General features: G+C 37.2%; 1 protein-coding gene across 10 annotated transcripts in view; it reads right to left on the bottom strand.

The window, feature by feature from the left end:
• Positions 1 to 17331, bottom strand: part of SLC38A9 (solute carrier family 38 member 9) — an 82335-nt gene that overhangs the window by 49673 nt on the left and 15331 nt on the right. For 2 of the 10 annotated variants that reach the window (XR_012031191.1, XM_072826432.1), the window contains exons 3-6: positions 4466 to 4598; positions 624 to 745; positions 423 to 486; positions 113 to 206 (exon numbers count right to left, since the gene is read on the bottom strand). Coding sequence is in view for 9 of the 10 variants with exons in the window: in XM_072826432.1 (XP_072682533.1) it covers positions 113 to 206; positions 423 to 486; positions 624 to 745; positions 4466 to 4598 (413 nt within the window). In the remaining variant the exon portion in view is untranslated. Of the gene's footprint in view, positions 1 to 112; positions 207 to 422; positions 487 to 623; positions 746 to 4465; positions 4727 to 8625; positions 8711 to 17138; positions 17297 to 17331 lie in introns of those variants that run through there. The other 8 variants (XM_072826437.1, XM_072826433.1, XM_072826438.1 and 5 more) reach the window with 8 other exon arrangements.

A 17331-nucleotide genomic window follows, 5' to 3' on the forward strand; every position in this document is an offset into this window, starting at 1 on the left:
ATATTTAACACACGTGTGTTAACACACATGTACACATTAGTGATCTATTTCAACAAGAAATACTTATCAATATCCAAATTGCCATTTTATTTTCACCATGGCAATCTCTTACATATCATAGCTCGTGATTTCACTACTCTGTAGCAGCAATAAAGTGTTAAAATGCCCATCAGCATGATGACACACATTCCAGTAGTAAAGCCAGCCTGTTTAAAAAAAATATAGAACATATATTATCATGTCAGAATGAATGCATATGCAAAAATATTAAACACTAAATAATTATGATAAAAACATGACAATGTTAAATTATGTATTTTCTTTACTAAATGTTGTATAGATTTATTAAAACCCCTGTTGTAAAACTTACAATATAAAGAGAAAATAATTCAGGCAAAAAATGCGCTGAAAAATTATATTACCTGTTTTATGCCCCAAGGAATACTTAGTATAGATGTTCCCATCATGGTATTCCAAATCATAAAACTGAAAACACAGAGTAATAGCAGTAAATATATGGAGTCTGACTCTTTAAACATTTTAATTAAGATAAAAATTTAAATAACCAGTATTTTTCACTTACATATAGTTTAAGTTATGCTTCAAAAAGAAGTTTTACTCACATGGTTACTAAACTGGTGTTTTTACCATATCCTTCAGTGTAACTTTGAAGTTTATAAGCAGAACCCAACGGACTATATACATAGCACTCTTCTGGAGCTGGAACTACATGATCTGGGGCAATCTAGTAAAAGAAGAAATGTCATAAGAGACATGTTAGAACCAGTAAATGTGCAAAATAGGATATTTTCCATTCATCACAATACCTGACTCTAGACACAATTCTAAATATTGTGAACAAACAGCATGTATTCCTGATTAATGAATATAAAAAACCCTTTCCAAATGTAGAAGATCTAAAGGACCAAGAGTTTAAAGAATAAAAGCAATAAAATGTTCATGTGAAATGACAATTAATTTTTAAAATATGCAAATGTCAAAATATCTTTCTCTTTATTTTCAGGGTAAAGAAAGAAGAGTCAGCAAAGAGTGAGATTAAGGAAATCTGGATGGAGGAGATTTAGGCCTAAAGTGAGGGGAATTTCAAGAATCAGGGTAGTTTTAAAAAAGAGATAGGTAACAAACTCAAATCATAAAGAACTGACCTGTCAATACAAGATAAAGAAAGAAAATATAAATACAGACCATTCTTTCAAATGCTTACTAAAAGCATTTAAAAAGTAGAAGATAAAAGTGAGCTAACATAGCCTAAAGGAAGGTAAAGCAAGGATTTTTTTTTTTTTTTTTAAAGATTTTATATATTCATTCATGAGAGACAGAGAGAGATGCAGAGACATAGATGGAGGGAGAAGCAGGCTCCTTGATCCCCGGACCTGGGATCACGCTCTGAGCCGAAGGCAGATGCTCAACTGCTGAGCCACCCAGGTGTCCCCGAAGCAAGGATTCTTAAAGATGGATATAGTAATCAAAGGGCAAGGAGCCAAGGAGAGGTTGGAGACACAAAGAACGACTGAATAGATACGTATTTCTTATACATAGCTCTTATCACCCAAACATATCTTCTGAATTCTACCTCCCTAGAGAGAGAAAAAAATTAGTCTCCTGGAAGAATTCTGCCCACCTCCCCGAGAATAGTACTCTGAAAACATGTAGTCCTATACACAGTAGTAAAGACGTGGGAGCTGACTGGTATAAATCAGCAATCTTTTCTCTTTAAATCAATTCTTTCATTCATTCATTGTGTGAGTTGGGGGAGGGCAGAGGGAGAAGGAAAGAGAGAATCTCAAGTAGATTCCATGCTGAACCCAGAGCCCATGTGGTGCTCCATCTCACTACGCTGAGCCAAAACCAAGAGTTGGACATTTAGCTGACTGAGCCACCCAGGCACCCCCTTTTTTTTTCTTTTTTTAAAGTAGGCTCCATGTCCAACAATGAAGGCCATCACAGAGTCTGAACTCATGACCCTGAGATGAAGACCTGAGCTGAGCTGAGGAGTCAGAGGCTTAATGGACTGAACCACACAGGTGCCCCTCAATAATCTTTTATATTTAGCATCTACTATGCATATTTTCAACTCTGTGCTAGCTTTAGTGTTCAAAAAAAAAAAAAAACCCAAAAACAATACAGTCTACAATTTTAGGAAGCTTAAATTCCAGCTGGAAGACATATGAAGCAATTAGATAAGGCTATAAGAGAGAAAAAATTAGGTTTGGGATACTGTATTGTAGGAATGACAAAAAATTAACAGGGACTAGAATAGTTGGGGAAGATGTCAAGGAAGTGATGGAATACTGGGCCTCAGTAGGTAGACAGGATATGGACTGGCAGAAAAAGAAAAAGTGTCCAGTTCTTCTCTATGCATATAATTTGTAGTATCTTGTGGGTAAAAAATGTCTTGAATGCTATGCCTCGTGTGGCTTTGGAAACAACTATTTCTGAGAGCTAAAAAGGCATATATGGAAATGGGTCTGCTGGCATCTCTTTTACCCTTAATGCTCCTGGGTCTGAGTTCGATTATCTTCTTCAAGGGAATAAAAAGAAAACAGGGGAGGGACCATATCTGCATCAGGCAGGAGATAAACCATGATACCTAGCAAAGTTTAGAAAAAGTGAAAATCAAAAGTTACAAAAGGCAGGATAGAAGAAGCTCAAAGTTAAGAAGTTGCAGATTCTTAAGAGTCATAGACAAAATGGAGAATTGGATTCCATACTCTGGCAGTAATTTAGGGCAGTGCTTTTCTTCCTTCCTTTCTTCTTCTTCTTCTTTTTTTTTTTTTTTAAAGGATTTTATTTATTTATTTGAGAGAGATAGAGAAAGCAAGAGAGTGAGTAGGACCTGGAACAGGGCAGAGGGAAAGGGAGAAGCAGACTCCCTGCTGAGCACAGAGCCCAATGCAGCGGAACTTGATCCCAGGATCCTGGGATCTTGATCTGAGCTAAAGGCAGACACTCAACTGACTGAGCCAATCAGGAGTAGGGCAGTGCTTTTCAAATTTGAATTTTCCTGTGACTGACACAGGGATATTGTTAAACACAGATTATGATTCAGTAGGTCCAGAGTAAGGACTGAGATTCTGCATTTTTAGTAAGTTCTCACTGATGCCAATATTGCTGGCCTCTGCAGGACACATTTTTATTTACAAGGATCTAGAGGTTGGCAGTCAAATAATTTTCTTCTTTCCTGCATTTTAGAATAAAAATAATAAGATAATTGAGGAAATTTTCAGAAATAAGAAGGTATAACTCTGTAAAATCCTGAGACATGTGGTCTCACACTGTTCTTCCCTTAAAAATCTTCAGAAAAATAATTTTGGAATTCTCAGGAAATGAGCCTGGATGTATACATACATTCATTAAAAATGGTTATGTCTCACTGTTAACTTTAGATCACTGTTTATATATTTTGATTACTAGAGTCATCTCAACTGTCAGTTAACAAAAGCTATTCAACTTGATGTATAATGCTGACTTAATTTCCAAGCAAACAATGTCCATTCAGGCCTAGACTGGCCCAGCTGGTATCTCTGACATTTATTTCCACAAGTAGAGCCTCAGAGGTCTGAATTAGACTCAGAGATACTGGATTACTTCTACTCCAGAGGGCTTAGATAATTCTGTTATAGAACCAAGACTTTACTACAAGTACTGATATAAAGGCCTAAGGCAGGAAAAAAATGAAAAAAAAAATTGGGGAAAAAAATGACCCCACCCAGAACACTTTGGAAGTCATTACTTTGGCTATACAAAAAGAGATCTTAATAACTCACAATGCTTTAAATGAGGTATCTAGGTTCAAGAGATATCCCAGTCCTTGCCCCTCAGTATACATCTAAAGAATGTTGGTTCCTTTCTCCTTTTTTTTTTTTTTTCTCCTTTTTTTTATTAGCTATAAAAATATCATTTTTTCCACCAAGAATGTTTTCATTTTTCTTTAAGCTTTCAAGTTTCTGAATATCTCATAAGCAACCAAATTACTTCCAATATAATTTTTGATCCTAAAATAATAATATAGATTTTAGAAGATCAAGAGTTAACAACTATGGCCCATGGTCAAATCTGGCCTTCAACCTGATATTTTACAGCCTCTTTGCTAAGAAATTTTTTTTTCTTTAAGCTTTTATTTTTTTATTCATGAGAGACACAGAGAGAGAGGCAGAGACACAGGCAGAGCTCTTAGAACTGGGGACTAGCAGAATTTAATCCAACAAATTTCTTAGGCTGTTGTCAATAGAGAGAGATTGTTTCAAATCTCTGTCATGCTTGATAAGAATGAACTAGCCTGAGATGTAAGACATGTACTAATTAATTACTATCTTGATTTTCCATGATGCTATCCTTGGAATTTGGCCAGCAAAAAGTTCAATCACTGGGAGTTTCCTTGGCTCATGCTGTTCACTGTTCATTTCAACTTAACCTTAGACAATTAGCAATGTTTGTCCCTTACCAGAGCCTTGTCTGCAGGAGCGGTGAGGCGGCTGTAGTAATGAATCCTCTTGTTCATGGCAGAGGCATGGTCGCTAACCCTCTGAATGACATCATTCACATTGACGATGTTTGTGGGCTCTATATAGAAAGGCCTAAAGAAGGGAATATACACTTGACAAAGAACATTCAGCCAGAGTTTCTGGAAGGCAGCCACTGAAGAAAATAACTTCTTGTCCTCCATTAGAAATGGGATGTACCAAGGCAAGGCATTCACTTCTCACTTTTGGTGGGAAAAGAAAAAGTCACAAAAGAAGTTTTATCCAATCCACAGACTAAGCTTTTGTCTCATAATACTATTATAAACACACTTTTCTAATCTCTAGGAATTTAGCAATAGAGGAGATATAACAGAAAGAGCTTCAATCAGTTATTAAAAAGAAGTATAGCAGCTGTCAGTTTTCAACAATGAAATTTAGACCCACACAGCTTTGAATATTCTCTCAAAAAGCTTTTGGCCCTAAATCAAAGAAATTGTCATAAATGTTCCTCTACTAAAGAGTCTCCACTCCTTCTTTATGGGCCTAAGTTATTTCCTATGACAAATGAAATATCTACTTCTTGGTTCATGTACTAAAGATTAGTGATCTCAACCACTTCCCTTGTGAAACTTGTCCAAAGTGCTATCAAATGGAACATCAAGACATTAGAGATATTTGCCTCATTCTACTTTTCTTGGACTTCAATAACAAATCCCATTATGCTATTATTCATGTGTATGCTTCTTTCCCATAACTGTGTCTCAATCAACTGCAGATTCTGGTTTTCAATCATTTTCAGCCATTAACCCTGCTAGTTCCTTACCAAAACTTCCTCAATCTGCCTTCTAAGCTTCCAGTAACATACTCCAAAACTGAAAGACCAGGCAGAAAGAAGTGCCTTACTTCACTGACTCTCAAATCCCTCAAAGACACAAATAATACTGTGCCCCAAAGTACCTATATTTTACTTCTAGATTATACACAGATCCAAATAACGAAGGAAAAAAACCCTAGATTTTTCTGGTTCCATATAATTCTTCTATACTTACATTCTGAAACAAGTTTAAAATTTATGTTAGTCATAGCTGTAATCATGACAGTATGGTACTGGTGCAAAAATAGACACACAGATCCATGGAACAGAATAGAGAACCCAGAAATGGGGCCTCACCTCTATGGTCAACTAATCTTCAACAAAGCAGGAAAGAAGACAGTCTCTTCAACAAATGATGTGGGGAAAATTGGACAGCCACAGGCAGAATGACACTGGACCACTTTCTTACATCATACACTAAAATAAACTCCAAATGGAGTTTGTGGATTCCTGCCTAAATGTGAGGAATCCATCAAAATCCTAGAGAAGAACATAGGCAGCAACCTCTTTGACCTCAGCCACAGCAACTTCTTATTAGACACATCTTCAAAGGCAAGGGAAACAAAAGCAAAAATGGGGACCTCATCAAGATAAAACTTTTGTACAGCAAACAGTTGACAAAACTAAAAGACAACCTACAGAATGGGAGAAGATATTTGGAAAGGTCTTACCAGATAAAGGGGTAGTATTCAAAATCTATAAAAAACTTATCAAACTCAACACTCAAAATTACAAAAAAATCCAGTCAATGGGACACCCAGGTGGCTCAGTGGTTGAGCGCCTGCCTTCGGTCCAAGGCGTTATCCTGAAGTACTGGGATCGAGTCCCACATCAGGCTCCCTACATGGAGCCTGCTTCTCCCTCTGCCTGTTGTCTCTGCCTCTCTCTCTCTGTCTCTCATGAATAAATAAAGTCTTAAAAAAAAAATCCAGCCAAGAAATGGGCAGAAGACATGAATAGACATTTCTCCAAAGACATACAAACGGCCAATAGACACATGAAAAAATGCTCAACGTCACTCGGCCTTCATGGAAATATAAATCAAAACCACAATGAGAGGGGCATCTGAATGGCTCAGTGGTTGAGATCCTGCCTTTGGCTCAGTGCATGATCCCGGGGTCCTGGTATCAGGTCCCGGATCAGGTTCTCCACAGGGAGCCTGCCTCTCCCTCTGCCTATGTCTCTGTCTCTCTCCCTGTGTCCTCATGAATAAATAAAATCTTAAAAAAAAACAAAAACTCACAATGAGATACCACCTCATAATGGTCAGAATGGCTAAAATTAACTCAGGAAATGACAGATAACTGGCAAGGATGTGAAGAAAGGGGTACCCTCTTATACTGTTAGTGGGAATGCAAACTGTTGCAGCCACTCTGGAAGACAGCATGGGGGTGGCTCAAAAAGTTGAAAATACAGGCACCTGGGTAGCTCAGTTGGTTAAGTTTCTGCCTTCAGGTCATGATTCAAGGTCCTGGGATCAAGTCTCACATCAGACTCCCTGCTTCTCCCACTCCCCCTGTTTGTGCACTCTCTCTTTCTGTTAAAAACAAACAAACAAACCTTAAAAAAAAAAAAAAAGTTAAAAATAGAGCTACGCTATGACCCAGCAATTGCACTATTAGGTACTTATCCAAAGGATACAAACATAGTGATTTGAAGGGGCACATGTATCCCAATGTTTATAGTAGCAATGTCCACAACAGCCAAGCTATAGAAAGAGCCTAGATGTCCGCTGAAAGATAAATGGATAAAGAAGATGTGGTAGATATATACAATGGAATATTACTCAGCCATCAAAAATAACAGAATCTGGCCATTTCCATCAACATGAATGGAACTAGAGGGTATTATCTAAGCAAAATCAGAGAAAGTCACAGAAAGACAAATATCTCGTGATTTCACTCATACATGGAATTTAAGAAACAAAACATGAACATAGGAGAAGGGAAGGAAAAATAAGATGAAAATGGAGACAGAGATAAGCCATAAGAGACTCTTAGCTATAGGAAACAAACTGAGGGTTGCTAGAGGGGAGGTGGGTGGGGAGATGGGGTAACTGGGTAATGGGTATTAAGGAAGGCCCTTGATGGAATGTGCACTGGGTGTTATATGCAACTGATGAATCACTAACTTCTACCTCTGAAACTAATACTACACCGTACATTAATTAAATCAAATTTATTTTTTTATTTTTTTAAAGACTTCTTATTTATTTATTCATGAGAGACACAGAGGGAGAGGCAGAGACTTAGGCAGAGGGAGAAGCAGGCTTCCTGTGGGGAGCCTGATGTGAGACTCAATCCCAGGACCCTGGGATCATGCCCTGAGCTGAAGGCAGATGCTTTACCACTGAGCGACCCAGGTGCCCCAATTAAATCAAATTTAAATAAAAAAATTTATGTTAGTCATTTCTAGAGACATTGATCTTATGGAAGGAAGTACCTGAAAAATCAAGTGACTGAAATTTTAGTTTCGGCTATTTTCCCCACTACTAGATATTAGAGAAATGATAGTATAAATGTTAAATTTAATCTTATCGCTTGTTAGTATACAGAATCTCTGAATCTTTCTTTTGATATTTACTCTCCACCACAGTATCTAAATAAGGAAAGGTACTCTCCAGTTCAATCCAGCAGATATCTTAAAGTTGAGCACTTACTAGAGCAAATATGTGGATATAGAGATCAACATAACAATCTATTTATACTAAGGGATTTCAATAAATCTGAAGGGGATATAAAGAAAATGAAAGTGTCAGAGGCTAAGTAAACTATACCTAGTTATAAATCTGGTAGCCTTAGATAACTACCGACCCTCGCAAAGCATCACAGTGTTCTATATAATTTGTATATTTACTGTGACAGCAGTACTAAAAAGCAATGCAAAAATATTTATGTCCAGGAGACAGTTTAATCAGATCTGGAAAAAAAAAAAAGGAAAAAAAAAATCAGATCTGGGGTCACAATCACAGAGCATTCGTTTCTTTTTTTTTGCAAGAATGATACCCCACAAAATTCAAGAAAGACTTACAGCTTTAATACCAACATAAAGCATAAAGCAGAGATTGTAACTAATCAAGGATAACTAAAAGAGACTAACAAGTATGATATTAATAAGAGGTGTGGAGGTTCTACTGGTAGCTTTTTACTCTAAAAATTCAACAGTATTAATATCAACCACTAAGTTGGCTTGAAGGACTGCTGAAAAGCAGTCCAGGAAGTGCTACATTTTTTGGCTCCTGGCCTCTAACAGAAGTGTTAACGGTACCAGTTTAGTTGGCTTGGGTACTCTGAGAACAGAATGACTCTGAAAGTTCTTCTTTTCCAACAGTTTTCATCGAGATGCTGAGTGCCTGTTCAAACAAATATTTTGGAATCTTTTCAAAACAGATTCTCTTTTAAAAATAAAGAAACTATCCATCCAATAATAATCCAAATTATTAGAAACATATGCTTAAAGCTCCATCTGAGAGAGCAAAATATATAAATTACATTTCTAAACTGAACTTCAGTTGGCTCTGAAAACACTTTTAAGATTAATAAATACAGAACAATATTAAGAGTAAAATATTTTTGAAACTTGGGCTTTTTCTTTTGAACATGGTTTCACATGACTGCTCCCTATCAGTGTTATTTCCTATTTGAAATGTAGCTCAACTGTGCAGAAGTAAAAATAAACTAAGATATTTTATGTAGAAGTTATATTTGTTTTACCTTATAAATATGTATGATCATACTACAGAAAAAACACTTCTAACATTTAGCAAAATTTTTAAAATATTTAAAAATGTGACTCAAAATCCTATATTTTTATTTAATACTCTTATAAACAGAGAAACATTATTTCTACCTAACACCTTTTCAAAGTTCCACTCCTTAAATTCCTTTAAAAATTTTTGGCTTTTAAATCTATCTCCACCCGTCTACAGACCAGTTATGCTTCTCTGAAGTTTAATAACTCAATCCCATGATTAAGGTTCATACTCAATATGAAGACCTATGACTTAAAGATGTTCCTTTATTCACATCTCTATGAAAGCTGAAGCACTCCAACATCTGCTAGATTGGGGTAGTTTGTTAAGAAATGAAAAGGGAATCAAATATTCAAAAATCTCAAGCAAATAAACATTCAAAATAATGAGTCTGCTATACGTGTTTCTTCCTGCTTGGTAAAATGCTACAGTAAAATGATAGGTCGGATACGCAGCTTTTCAATAAAGACAGAAAAGAAGTTAAGCAAGCCATTGTACCTAGAAATTCCTTGCTGCTACAATAAAAATATTGGTGACCTGTAGCTTGCTAATGTGTTTCTCACTTCCTTTGTTGTTGTACAATGTCCTTTTTCACAAAAACGCTCTTTACACTCCAATTTCACTCAATATTATCAAAGGCTGGGCCTAAGGATTTTCTTTATAATGGTTAATTAATTTGTACCGGTTCTCAAGTTTTTTAAATATTACTTAAGTACCAAGCAAATATTAAGCATTGTTCTAAATGTTTAACAATCAATAAGACATAGAACCTACAGGATCATAATCTGCTAGAAGGTAAGCAATTCCAATCCCGAAGCAAAAAGAGAGAGAGTACTTATGAACAACAGTGGAAGCAAAAAAGAGTGAACAGAGTTGTGTGGTGCTAGGTATGTGCAGTGTACTATGTGATCAAACAGAAGGAGAAGCTAAACCATGTCTGGCAGATAACTGAGGAAGTTACAGCTGAGCTGAATCCTAAAAGATACAGAGTCAGTCAGGTATGGGAAAAAGAAGGAATGAAATAGTGTTTCCAAAAATAGTATTTCCATGTAGAAAGAACCAGGAGAGTGAGCATGATGTATTTTTGAAACTCTAAGGAGTAGAAAGAAAAGTGGTAAGACATGAGGTAAACTTGGACGAGGACATGGAGGACTTCACATCCAACAAAGGATATGATACTAAAGGGAAGAACCCCTAGTTTCCGTCTCCTTTGTCGATTCCTTCTCCAAATCCAACCCTCAAATAATCAGAGTAACCCAGGGTTTAATCCACTGACATTTTCTCTTTATCTAGACTCAATCTCTTGGTGGACCCATCTAGTCATGTAAATTTAAATATCATGTATATGGTAATGGCACTCAAACTATTATCTTTAGCCCAAACTCCTGATTCATATTATCAGACTGCTTTTGCCACCCCATCTCCTCCACCCTATCTCTTGGACCTCACTGCTTACCACACTAAACACACTAGGCTCCTGACAATTCCTGAAACGCTACAAGCATGCACCTACTCCAGGACCTTTGTTACTAATTTCAAGTAAAAACAAAGTCTCTGAAAGCCTTTCCCCTAGATATCTGCATGGCTTACTTCTTTACTTCTTTCAATTCTTTCCTCACTTGAGGAATGAGGTATTTAGATACCCTTGACAGCACAGCTAAAATTTCAGCCTATCTTTCTACCTTTGTCATTTCATGTATCTTCTCTGCTTTACAGTATCTCCTTAGCATTTATACTAATACAACATATACTTATTTATTATTGTTGCTTCCAGTAAACCTAACTTCCACAAAGGCAAGGATTTTTGTCAATGTGGTCACTCCCATATTTTCCCATAGTTCTTGGCATATCATAAAAACTCATTAGAATATGGTACGTAAAATATGGTGTATCATTTTAAGAAAAATTCTATTTTGAAATGATTTTTTAAAAGTAAACTCTACCCCCAACATGGGGCTCAAACTCATGATCTGAAGATGAAGAGTTACATGCTCCATCGACTGAGCCAATCAGGTGTCCCAACATTTTGAAGTAATTTAGGGTCACAAAGAAGTTAGAAAAATAGTACAGAGAGTTCCCCAATGTCAATATCCTCAATAACCATAGTATAATCATCAAAATCTATATTACTTTTACAATTAGCAAAAAAGTTAATGAAAAATTATGGGGAAAATTCTTTCAAGTTTTCTGTAGGTTTAAAATATTTAAAATAAAAAACTTGGGGGAGAAATGATGGAGGGAGGGAGTAACCGAAGTGTCAAATACAAATACAAAATGAGAAATAACCTGTACAAAAGTTAATTTAGTATGTTAGTGTGTTTTCCTCAAACCAATTAAAAATTTTTCAGGAGGACAGAATGATTAACCGTGTCAAATGCTACTCCTAAGTCAAATGAGATGAGAACTGATCAATGAAATGCCCACTGGTGATAGTGATAGGAGCAGTTTGAGTGGAGTAGCAAGGCAAAAGCCTGTCTGAATTAGGTTCAAGGGAAAAACTGGATACGGTGAGTATAAATAATCCTTACAAAGAGTTTTCTGTACAAAAGAGTGAAAGAAATGTAGTGGTAGCTAAGGAGTTAAGTATAAGTACTACAGAAAGCATTAAAAAAATATAACAAATATAATAATCACCCATAATCCCACAATGAGTAGTTATTAATAACACTGGCCAACCTCATTCTCCTGTAAGAAAAATGAGATTCCATTAAATGTTCACCAAAATTGCTGAAATTTTTAAACCTGACAATACCAAGCACTAGCAGGAGTAATGGAAACTCTTACTATAGTGGGAATGTAAACTGGTTTAAACTCTTGTAGAAAAGAGTTTGGCATTATCTAGTTAAGATGAATATACACATACATATATCCTTGGTAAGTTCTTGCACATGTATGCTAAGACAAACATACAATAATGTTTATAAGAATGCTATTTGTAAGAACTCCACTGGAGACAACCTAAATGTCCAACAACAGTAGAATGTATATGTAAACTTCAGATACTCACAGAATAAAATATCAGAAAGCATGGGAAAGAACTATTGTTACATTCAACTTGGATGGAAATTACAATGTTGAACAAAAATTCTAAAATAATACATACAGAATGATCTCATTGACATAAAGTACTCAAAAAGGTAAAAATGAATTCAGTATTTAGGGATGCAAAAACAATAAAGTAGGGTAATGGTCATACAAATATCAGGAGAATGGTTACCTGTAGGGAGGAAGGAAAATGTGTTTGGTGAAGGACCTATGAGAACTTCTGGGGTGCTGCTGTTTCTATACCTTGGTGTTGCTTGCACTGGTGTTGGCTTTATAATTATTCTTTAAATTGTACATATAGGGGCGCCTGGGTGGCTCTGTTGGTTAAGTGTCTGCCTCTGGCTCAGGTGATGATCTCAGGGTCCTGGGATGGAGTCCCAGCACCACCTTGTTGGGCTCCCTGCTCAGCAGGGAGTTTACTCCCCTCCCACCTTCTCTGCCCCTCCCTCTGCTTGTTCTCTCTCTCTTTAATAAATAAATCTTTAAAAAAATTAAATTGTACACATATGCCAAATATTCTGTATATATATCATGTGATAAAAGACTTTTTAAAAATATTTTATTTATTTGAGCAAGAGAGAGTGTGTGTATGCAAGAGAAGGAGAGAGAGAGAAATGAGTGGGACTTTTACAAAAAAAGGTTTGCCACCTCCTGCCATAGACCACTGAAAGTCTCCTTAGGGACTTAAATTAGAGGTGGAGAAGTAGGACTTCTATTCCCTCTTCCTGGTAGGTAGAGAGGGTAAGCAGGGAGGAGGCTTCATGCCCTTGCCACATCTGTCATGGAGCACTGAATAGGTTTTCTCTTTAGAAATGTTTGTGACTAGATGTTAGTAAACTTCATCCAGCTTAATCCTTTAGAAAATCTACCACCTACATATTACAAACAAAACAAAAATCAAACAAAAGAACTTCAACCTCAGTCAAAACACATGATCACAACAGATGTTCTTACCCAGAGCAGTGCCTGCACAGAAAGCCCCCAAAACACCTAGCCATCAGTACTACAAATGGCCTCATTGTATTCCTGGCTGGGCTCAGCCAGACCCTACAGCACAGTTACTCACAGGGATATAATTCCACAGGGTTCTTGGTAATGCTGGCTTAGGATGGGATAAACCAGTATTTTTCCTAATGAAAAATGAGTACTGAGTTAAAAAAAAAAAAAAGTTAAAATCAAAATATTTATAACTGCTCATCATAGTGCTCTCTTTTTTCAGTGTGTGTCTATCTCCTTCCCTGGAGGTAGGTAGGGGTTGTGTTTGAGTACAGTACAGGAGCTTAGTGAATGTTTGCTAACTAAAGAAAACAATATAAGAAGGATAGGAGGAGGGAAGTGGAGAGGGGGGATAAAGACATAGGAGGCAGGCAGGGAGACAGCTAGGCAATAATAGGCATTAGGAATGAATTTAAACTGAATGAGTAGTATAGTAAATTATATATACTATGTGACCTCAAAAAAATCATAGAAAAGAAGGACAAGATGAAATATATCAAAATATTTCAATAATGCTTGCCTCTGTGCAATGGAATTTATTTCTTTATGCTTCTATTTTTGTCAGAAACTTCCTCATACCCACCAAAAAATCTCCACTACGTAGAGAAAAAACATGATCTGTATCATTCCACAGAAGCACAGTGATTCAAACAATGCCTTTAAGAAAATGGGTTTTCATTTTGCATATACTACTTTAATCCTAAATTATAGAAATGCCATTTTTCCTTTTCTTTTTAAAAAGATTTTTTAAAATTCATTTATTTGAGAGGGAGAGAGTCTGAGCGCTGGGGGGTAGGTGGTGGTGGTGGTGGTGGTGGTGAGGAGCAGACCCTGTGCTGCTGAGCAGAGAGCCCAATGTGGGACTCGATCCCAGGACCCAGGGATCATAACTTGAGCTGAAGGCAGACACTTAACCAACTGAGCCACTGAGGTACTCCTGAATGCTATACTTTCTGAATAACTTGGTTCTCATTATAAAAGTACTATACTGCCCATATTGAAAATAATATAGAAGTTATAGAGAAAAATGAAAACCATTCATTAGAAAAAAATCATTTCATATTTTGATGCATTTCCAAATGCACATAGACTCACATACACGTTTGTAAGCATTTAGTAAAAAGGTGTTCCATTTTAGAAAAGTAAGAGCCGAGAAGAAAGGTGAGAAAAGTGGACAGGAGAGGGAAGAGAATAGGAGGAAAAAAAAGGAATAGAGGGAGGGTATAGAAGTAGCACTGCAATCAGCAAGTTGGCCATTTGCTCCATGTCACTGATATACAGTCAAGACCCTAGTCCCATCTACTTAACATGGATGGGACATTCCTCAAAATGTAATTTATGCAGCTCTGGAAACCAACCGCCCTGGGAAAACTACTTTTCTAACTTATGTTATACTTCTCCATAATCTTTAACTATGGAACTACCGAGCCTCAGTAACCATTTCCGATCACTATTACTAGCCCCCAATCTATCTTTACAAATTATTAAATTCCTCACTTTGCTTTGTTATTTCTTCTCTCTCCCAAGACCACAAGGACTCAAAGAGTCAATTCAGGCTGCTATTCAGGAATAGTATTATTGCCAGATGAAACATAAAGAGGCCAGCTTACATATGTGCAAACTAGTAGGCATTCTAAAAAACCAGGGGCTGTGGCAGTGTGTTTGAAGGCACCAAGAATGCTGCTTATTTTTTTTTTAATTTTATTTATTTATTCATAGACACAGAGAGAGAGGGGCAGAGACACAGAGGGAGAAGCAGGCTCTATGCTGGGAGCCCGATGTGGGACTCGATCCCGGGTCTCCAGGATCACAACCCAGGTTGCAGGCGGCGCCAAACCGCTGCGCCACCGGGGCTGCCCTGCTGCTTATTTTCAATACCTACCTCTATCCCGCTGGCTTACCGGATTTCTTGCAAAGTTGTCAATTACAACAACAAAAATCTAACCTTTAGGTTAGGCTTTTATATTTCTAAGATTCTCTACATTAAAATGCAAATAGCCATGGAAAGGTAATAGACTAGGTCTGTGACACATCAGATTGTTTTCCATTAAAACACTGGCGCAGCGGTTTGGCACCGCCTGCAGCCCGGGGTGTGATCCTGCGGACCCGGGATCGAGTCCCACGTTGGGCTCCCTGCATGGAGCCTGCTTCTCTCTCTGCCTGTGTCTCTGCCACTCTTTCGCTCTCTCTGAATGAATGAATGAATGAATGAATAAATAAATAAATAAATCTTTAAAAAATAAATAAATAAAACACCAAACAGGGCAGCCGGGGTGGCTCAGCGGTTTAGCGGATGGCCTAGTGCCGCCTTCGGCCCCGGGGGATGGTCCTGGGGATCTGAAATCGAGTCCCGTGTTGGGCTCCCTGCGAGGAGCCCGCTTCTCCCTCTGCCTGTGTTTCTGCCTCTCTCTCCTCTCTGTGTATTCTCATGAATAAATAAATTAAAATCTTTGAAAAAATAAATAAATAAAAAACCAAATAGACAACAAATCCCTACAAGAATAGGACAGATAAATACTAGTGAAAAGGGGGTGAGGAAAAGTATGATTTACCAAGCATTGCCTAAGAGGAAACTCCTGGTAAATTATTGCCCTGGGGAACACTAGGGATACAGAGAGGAGCGTGAAAGCCCTAGGCCCTAGGAAAAATGGAAGAGGTAATGTTGGTAGAAGAAAACTGAGAAAGGGGAACTCAAAAACAAATTAACCACTTTACAATCTGGTTTCAGGCTAGTTGGAATGTTAACTCCCAAGGGGCATAATCCCAGTACAGCAGCACAGTATGAAGCAATCCTGAATACCAGCTCTATCTTTGGTTACCAAAGTCTGGGAAAAGCAGGATAACAATCTCTCAGACCAGTGATTGCCAATGGAATATATCACATATAACATGGGAGATTTCTTAACCTTTCTGTCCCTCCACCCACATTCCAAACTCCACCCCAAGCCAGGTGAAAAACTTGAGGGGGAGGAGAGGTGCAGAGAGAGAAAAGTGCACATGCATAGTTCATAGAAGTTCCTCAATGACCAAATGGTTGACATGTATTCCTTTTCTTCCTCCACTTGAGTCTAGTTAAATCCCAGTTCCACCAATGTGATAAGCAGATCCAGCACACTATCAGTTCAAAGAAGTTCTTAAAACTGTTACATTTGAACTGATAACATGATTTTGATTGCCACCTAGTGGGAGAGGGAAAATTAATCACAAGCAAAACTGAGGAAGAACAATCTAAAAGAATCAAATGTTTTCTATACTCGAATGGCCAGTTTCCCAAAGTGTGGTTACACGTAAGATAATTTTTAGGTAGCACAAGGATTAGTGCTATCTTAACTACTTGATATTTATCACAACACATATTAGAATAAAGGATAAACAATACTTAAACTCATCATTTCACAAATCTGTGAAGATGTGGCTAAATTAAGCCTAATTTTAAGAAGTAAACAGATTTGGGATCCCTGGGTGGCGCAGCAGTTTAGCGCCTGCCTTTGGCCCAGGGCGCCATCCTGGAGACCCGGGATCGAATCCCACGTCGGGCTCCCGGTGCATGGAGCCTGCTTCTCCCTCTGCCTATGTCTCTGCCTCTTTCTCTCTCTCTCTCTGTGTGACTATCATAAATAAATTTAAAAAATTAAAAAAAAAGAAGTAAACAGATTTTAAAATATATCTTATAGTATTACACAATATTGTAATGGGACATCACCAAAGTTATATGGTAACTCTAAAATGATCAATGTTTTAGAAATAGTTATCAAAGCTGGCTCTTCTAGTGGAAGATAACTTCCCTCAGTGTGTCTGAAGTGTTTTTATGCATATAAAGTGAAGTAACCCATCTTTTAATAGAACTAAAAATGTGTTTAGGTATTCCTACTTCTTTTCTCATCAAATAATAGTTCCTATTTTCTTAAACAGAAATTATTTGACAAGCAAATTGGTATTCAATACTGCAAGTCCCAATAAATATTTGCTTTCCTTAAAACATGCTTACCTAGGTAGTTATCCCATGATTATGAATAGTTGACTCTTTCTCATTTTGACAAGTTTCATTACAGAAAATATATTTCCATTTAATCTACACGGTTAAACAGATTCTCAGAAAACTGGATGAACTCCTGCCAACTTATTGCAATGGAATGCACTTTAATGACCTATGTTTTATTGTCACAGTGGTCAATTATTTA

Source organism: Canis lupus, chromosome 5, assembly GCF_048164855.1.
Source record: "Canis lupus baileyi chromosome 5, mCanLup2.hap1, whole genome shotgun sequence".
NCBI classification, from domain to species: Eukaryota; Metazoa; Chordata; class Mammalia; order Carnivora; family Canidae; genus Canis; species Canis lupus.